The sequence below is a fragment of the Salmo salar genome, chromosome ssa01 (assembly GCF_905237065.1).
Source record: "Salmo salar chromosome ssa01, Ssal_v3.1, whole genome shotgun sequence".
NCBI lineage: Eukaryota > Metazoa > Chordata > Actinopteri > Salmoniformes > Salmonidae > Salmo > Salmo salar.
This window is the reverse complement of record NC_059442.1, coordinates 167,091,914-167,099,292: the sequence shown is the minus strand read 5'-3', so window position 1 is coordinate 167,099,292 and position 7,379 is coordinate 167,091,914. Positions and strand designations below refer to the sequence as shown.

Genomic DNA, 7,379 nt, shown 5'->3' with positions numbered 1-7,379 from the left:
TAAGCACACAGCCAAGACAGCGCAGGAGTGGCTTCGGGACAAGTTCTTGAATGTCCTTGAGTGGCCCAGCCAGAGCCCCAACTTGAACCCGATCGAACATCTTTGAAGAAACCTGAAAATAGCTGTGCAGAGTTTGAGAGGATCTGCAGAGAAGAATGGGAAGAAACTCCCCAAACACATGTGTGCCAAGCTTGTAGCATCATACCCAAGAAGACTTGAGGCTGTAATCGCTGCCAAAGATGTTTCAACAAAGTACTGAGTAAAGGGTCTGAATACTTATGTAAATATGATATTTACCTTTTTTATTTTTAATAAATGTTTTTGCTTTGTCATTATGGGATCTTGTGTGTAAATTGAGGAGGAAAAAAAACGATTTAATACACTTTAGAATAAGGCTGAAACGTAACAAAATTAGGAAAAAGTCAAGAGGTCTGAATACTTTCAGAATGCACTGTATAGCAGTCCACACACCGCAAGACCTAAGGTTCTGATTCCACACAAGCAGATCTGACTAGACTACAAAGCTTTCCAGGATTCTGATCTTGGATCAGTTATATGTGATGCGTCGGTGGCTCAGGCCGCTGCTCAGATATATAATTCTAAATCCAGTTAAACTGATTGGAAGGTGGTCATCCAAGCAGCACTGTCTTAATCTGATCCTGGACAGGCACATCTGAGCAGCCTGTTCAGTGAAACTGATATGGGATAGTGGTGGGGGGGGGCGAGGTGAATGGTGGTTTTGAAATAACATCTGGTATCAGCAGATCTGGGCGGCCTGCTCGTTGACGGCGCACCGGGCCTGATGGACCCTGGTGCAAGAGGACGTGTGACGGTTGAAGCTGTCCCGCCACATGAAGCGTTTGGCGCACAGGCTGCACTCGTAGGGCTTGACGCCCGTGTGAATCTTCATGTGGCCGACCAGGTGGTGCTTCATCTTGAAACTTTTGCCACACACGGCGCAGCCGTACGGCCGCAAGCCCAGGTGCATGCTCATGTGCCGGTCCCGCTGGCTCTTGTGGGTGAAGCTCTTGCCACACTGGCAGGGGTACAGCTTGTAGACTACTGAGGCGAAGCCCGAGTGGGAGGTCTCTTCCTGGAGGCCACCAGGGGTTCCTTCTCCCCCACCACCACTCTCCTCAACCCCGGTTGCCCCTTCTAACAGGTCATCTTTCAGTCCAAGCGGTGTACCGTCGGCCTTGTCGGTGGAGAAGCCCTCTATGGAGGTACCGTAGAAGTCAAGAGGGTCCTCCTCCAGGCTCTCCTCCAGCTGAGCCACCGGTTTCTCATCAATGCTGTGGTCCAGAGAGCTCCTGCTGGCCGAGGCCTGGGAGTGGGTAAGTTTCAGCTGCTCAGGGTCAGTGACTGCAGGGTCCCCGCTAAAGAGGGCCCCGTCGCCCCTGCAATCTGCGCGCCTTTCCGACTTTACGTGGACCCATTTCCTGTGGCCCATGATGCTGGGTGGGACATAGGCCGGTCTGGAGTACTGGTAGTCCCCCTCGCCACCTTCCTCAACATCCCCATCCTGGCTGGCGACCTCGCTACCTGAGCCGTCGTGGTCGACCAGTGGCGAGCAGCTTCCGCTGGGCTGGGTGCTGTTGTTCTCCAGAGTGGGTGGGGAGAAGCTGTTCTCCAGAAGCTGGTCCATCTCCATTTTAGCAAAGCCCTCCACTGCTCCTCCTCCTCCGCCGTCCTCCAGGCCCATGGAGCCGTCCCCAGGGCTGTGGAAGCTGCTGTCCCCAGGGAAAGACCTGTCCCTCAGCCCACCAGAAGACTTGTGCACTAATGTGCTAGCGCCGCTTCCTACCACCTCTAAGAGCTCAGTGCATTTGTCCACCACGTGCCACATCTGGAGGAAGCTAGCTGCCGTGAGGAAAGCTACCACCTCGCCGGCAGGTAGGTGCAGGGTGCCCGTATAGCAAGAGAGGAGGAGACGTTCGAACACGCACGGGTGCATGACGTCAGGTAAAACGCAGCGGGCACTGTTTTTAAGGAGCACTTGGTCGCAGAAGTAGGGCGAACTGGCAGCCAAGATGGCCCGGTGAGCACGGTACTGGTGTCCCTGGATGACTACGATGATGTCACAGAGCTGGCCCCTCTGCCGCTGCTGGTTGAGCTTCTGCAGCAGGGTTCCGGAGAAGTTTGGGAAGTCCACCCGGAGCACATTCCCCTCGGACTCCATGGCAGCCAGGGGTCTAGATCTAGAATATGTAGAACATGAATAGGTCATTAATTGTGTTTATGTTAACTATGTGGGTTATAGATTTGTATTTATTTATTTATTTATTTCACCTTTATTTAACCAGGTAGGCAAGTTGAGAACAAGTTCTCATTTACAATTGCGACCTGGCCAAGATAAAGCAAAGCAGTTCGACACATACAACAACACAGAGTTACACATGGAGTAAAACAAACATACAGGCAATAATACAGTAGAAAAATAGGTCTATATACAATGTGAGCAAATGAGGTGAGATAAGGGAGGTAAAGGCAAAAAGGCCATGGTGGCAAAGTAAATACAATATAGCAAGTAAAACACTGGAATGGTAGATTTGTAGTGGAAGAAAGTGCAAAGTAGAAATAATGGGGTGCAAAGGAGCAAAATAAATAAATAACTACAGTAGGGGAAGAGGTAGTTGTTTGGGCTAAATTATAGATGGGCTATGTACAGGTGCAGTGATCTGTGAGCTGCTCTGACAGCTGGTGATTAAAGCTAGTGAGGGAGATAAGTGTTTCCAGTTTTAGAGATTTTTGTAGTTCGTTCCAATCATTGGCAGCAGAGAACTGGAAGGAGAGGCATGCATGAGTGAAGGAGGCTTTGTTACGAAATAGGAACCCGATTCTAGATTTAACTTTGGATTGGAGATGTTTGATGTGAGTCTGGAAGGAGAGTTTACAGTCTAACCAGACACCTAGGTTTTTGTAGTTGTCCACATATTCTAAGTCAGAACTGTCCAGAGTAGTGATGCTGGACGGGCGGGTAGGTGCGGGCAGCGATCGGTTGAAGAGCATGCATTTAGTTTTACTTGTATTTAAGAGCAGTTGGAGGCCACGGAAGGAGAGTTGTATGGCATTGAAGCTCGTCTGGAGGGTTGTTAACACAGTGTCCAAAGAAGGGCCAGAAGTATACAGAATGGTATCGTCTGCGTAGAGGTGGATCAGAGAATCACCAGCAGCAAGAGCGACATCATTGATGAATACAGAGAAAAGAGTTGGCCCAAGAATTGAACCCTGTGGCACCCTCATAGAGACTGCCAGAGGCCCAGACAACAGGCCATCCGATTTGACACATTGAACTCTATCAGAGAGTTTATTTACACTGAGTATACCAAACATTAGGCCCAACTTCCTAATATTGAGTTGCACCTCCCCCCTTTTGCCCTCAGGACACTCAATTCGTTGGGGAACGGATTCTACAAGGTGTTGAAAGCGTTCCACAGGGATGCTGACCCATGTTGACTCCAATGCTTCCCACAGTTGTATCAAGTTGGCTGGATGCTGTTTGGGTGGTGGATCATTCTTGATACACACGGGAAACTGTTGAGTGTGAAAAACCCTGCAACGTTGCAGTTCTTGACACAAACCGTGCGCCTGGCATCTACTACCATACCCTGTTCAAAGGCACTTAAATATGTTGTCTTGCCTATTCGCTCTCTGAATGGCACACATACACAATCATTGTCTCAATTGTCTCAAGGCTTAAAAATCCTTATTTAACCTGTCTCCTCCCCTTCATCTACACCGACTGAAGTGGATTTAACAATAAGGGATTATAGCTTTCACCTGGTCAGTCTATGTCATGGAAAGAGCAGGTGTTCTTAATGTTTTGTACAGTCAGTGTAGATTAGAACAAATAGAACATGAATAGGTTATTAGAAATGATAGTGTGGCGGATGAATCAGAATTAGTTTGGTAACATAGATAATTAAGATGTTTTAGAATGAAACATTGTCTTCATATGTCAATGTGTCTTTACCTATTCTTAAACCATGTGAAGGGATGGCGTGATTCATAAGGAACCAATTATTTGTCTCCACAATGTCTGTGCGCAAGTCACTCCCCTCAGTGAGCTTGTCCAGGAGTGGGGTCAAGAGGGGGTTTATTTGAGATGGGAGTATCTAGAGTTGACAATTGATATATGCCATTGGATGAAATTGTGTTTTTGTTCTATGAAGTACCAGGGACCAAACTGTACGATAATTTATAGCGAATGCTTTCTGGCTGTGGATACTCCTTTCTAAAGTATAAGGTCCCTTTGTGAACTGTTCCTAAGAGCTGTGGTTCGTCATGTACGTTGAAGGGGTGGTTCTTGGGTATAAAAGATCTTTGTACTTTTGTGTAATCACTTTTCAATGGCATCATTGAAGGTCAAGTGCTTTTGCAAAAGTATCTTAATTATTAAAGACGTAGTTAATTCGGACTGGTGTGTTTGTAACTCTCCTCATTTGGTAATGCAGAAATTAGCCACCACAATAGTTCATGCAAAATCTATATGTGGGTCTGAATGCCTTACCTTGAGTTGTGTTGAGTTGTGTCTGAATGCCCATGGTGACAGAATCCACAATAATCCATTATTTACTTCTGGCTACAGCGTATGAGTGGAAACAGCCAAACTGATGTTATCAAAGCTGCACTGCAAGCCACAGCTTCCTGTATGTCAATACTTCCAAAGAACCTGTCCCCGTTTTCTTTGCCGTGAGACTGTTGTTATTTTTTTTTTCCGCTAGATGTACGTGATAACTAACCTGTTCCTGGCAAAACTTTCTTTGTTCTTGATTCAGTGAAAAAAGTATCTTAGAAATGTCAGTGTCCAGTTGCAGGTGTTTCTACAAATGCCAGTGAAAACGCTGAAAGATATTAAATCCATGTTTTACACCAAGTGAGAAATGCCTCTTGAATGTGTGTAGATCTTTGTTTTGGTAGCACTGTGTGACGCTTCTACATGTGGCCGCGTCACATAGAATCAACTAGTTTCTGCAAAGACGTTGGGAAATGCAAGATGCCTGGCACCTTAAATGACGAGGGAACTCCTCACTTGGTGCAAAATGTGGATTTTATATCTTTCTGAGTTTTCGTTGGGTTTTTGTAGAACCACCTGCAACTGGACACGGGCATTTCGAACATACTTTTTCCCCTGAATCGAGAACAAAGAAAGTTTTGCCAAGAACAGGTTAGTTGAACAATCTATGGCGTCATTTTATATAGGGATTCCCTGTAACGGCCATCATGGCAACATAGTTATCACATATCTGGTGTACAAACTGGTAGCTCCAGCTTTGATAACATCGGTTTGGCTGTTTCCACTCATGGAAAACTGATCATGCTAATATGCTAACTCCAGGCTGTTAGCCAGAAGTAAATAATGGATTATTGTGGATTCTGTCACCATGGGCCTTCAGACACAACTCAAGGTAAAGGTAATTTGACCAAAATATAGATTTTGCATGAACTATCCTTTTAATTGTGTTGAAGTTAACTACGTGTGTTGTAGATGTATTTCCTGTATTGTTTAAGATCACGTTTTATTTGACACATCCACTTATACAGCGAAAATACTTAACTTACAAGCCCTACCCAACAATGCAGTATTCAATACAAACAAGTAGAACTAATAAGAAAATAAGAAAAAAAACCACAATAAATAAGAGAGGAAGATATATACAGGGTCAGCAATATACAAGACCAGCTACATATAGGGTCAACTATATACAGAGTCAGTGCCAGTACCACAGAGAGGAAGCTATATACATGACCAGTGCCAGTACCACATGTACAATGTGCAGGGATACTGGAGTATTGAGGTAGATATGTACATGTACCCACATTTAAAAAAAAGACTACAGTACTTACTATAGAATTATAGTGTATACTGTAGAATACTATACTACAGACTGTAATATCCATTGATCATGTGTAGTACCTACTATAGAATGTTGTAGTATTCTGTATAATACTATAGTAAATAGTATAATATTATCCTCAAAAAAGTACTTTAATAAATACTACAATAATGTTTGCAAAAACACTACACTTTTTTAAAGTATATTAAATACTGCAGTTTTAACATTTTCACCCTGCCTATTCCTTTCCCCCATATCGCAATTTGTGCCACCCATAAGTTAAGAAACCAAGCCTACAAGCCAAGTAGAGACAATATATTGTGTTCCCTACAGGTTATTGAAAAAAAGACCCCAGTCCTACCGATCTACAGGTTAAATAACATAATACTAGTAAACGTTCACTCCCACTTAGCTAGGAGATGTGATTAAAAAAAACACAACATTTGTGATTAACTATCCATGCCAACTTATAAGAAGGTAGCGACATATTCCACAATCATATTCATCAAAGGAGACCACACGGTGCAGCTCCAACTTGCTAAAGATGGCCATTATCATTTACATAAGTGGGGTGTGCACTCAATAATGGTACTCAATGATAGAAGCTGTGACCAACCAAATACAATTGAAAACTCAATTAGGTAAAAACGTAGGTTAAGCTATATAGCTTTTGATTTCAACATCGGCAAACTGTTACGTGCCCACCTATTTGCATACCGAACACTACGTGCAAGTGTCACATTTCCATTTTCCTTGTGATTCACACGATCCTGAAAAAAATCATGTTGCAGAAGCTGGCTAGCTAGGCTAGCCTACGGCGCTAACCAAGTAGCATGCACTGAATACATCAAATCCTACACGATTATGATGAATTTCTAGGTTTTCAAGAATGACTGGCCATACGTCAATATGTCGGTATTGTAGGTGCATGAAAAATAGAGTTGTCTCACCTTCGATTTCATTTCTATCTCTTGATTTAGAATAGAACAGTCGCTTTCTCTTCCGAGTTCCACTGGATTTCTTTCAGCCCACGTCATCACGTCACCGAGAATCGCATGGCGCATGATGAGCAATGTAAACAAACACGCCCCCGGCCCGCCCTCACTGTCTGGGTTGCCAAATGAGTTCAAATCATGGCTGGAGGAGGGCTTTCTAAAATGTTGTAGGTTAATCGGACAGATTCTTACTTCTGTAGATTCATACATAATGTTGGCATACAACACTGTTTTTGTTTTTTTCTTCTAAATTCTTAAAGTTCAAATAATATGTCTTTTAAATTATATATTTGACTTAATCTCATCCTATCAAAACACAAATTAAATACTCTCTGATGTGCAATGTAGTGAGACGATGAGCTGATATTTGACAGAAAAAGACAAGGAAAGGAAAAAGTTATTTTGCAGAACATCTTTGAAAAATACCTATTGGAAACGTTGGGTGTATATGTGCTGGTTCTAAACCAATGAAAATACTAAGCATACGACTTTGATATCCTGCGCATGCTTTTCCTTGTGGATATATTTGTGTATTCTTGAAACCACA

The 7,379-nt window shown here is 43.7% G+C and overlaps 1 protein-coding gene across 1 annotated transcript; it reads right to left on the bottom strand.

Moving 5' to 3' along the window:
• Positions 1-256: 256 nt before the first annotated feature.
• On the bottom strand, positions 257-6,877 carry LOC106571999 (zinc finger and BTB domain-containing protein 43). The gene is made up of 2 exons (XM_014145684.2): positions 6,788-6,877; positions 257-2,198 (listed from the first exon to the last, which is right to left on the bottom strand). The coding sequence occupies exon 2, from the start codon at positions 2,177-2,179 to the stop codon at positions 758-760; it is 1,422 nt and encodes a 473-aa protein (XP_014001159.1). The 5' UTR covers positions 2,180-2,198; positions 6,788-6,877; the 3' UTR covers positions 257-757.
• Between the last annotated feature and the right edge of the window lie 502 nt (positions 6,878-7,379).

Bases quoted from the DNA above. Each gene is read 5' to 3' on its own strand.
- LOC106571999 (XM_014145684.2), bottom strand. From the start codon at position 2,179: ATGGAGTCCGAGGGGAATGTGCTCCGGGTGGACTTCCCAAACTTCTCC.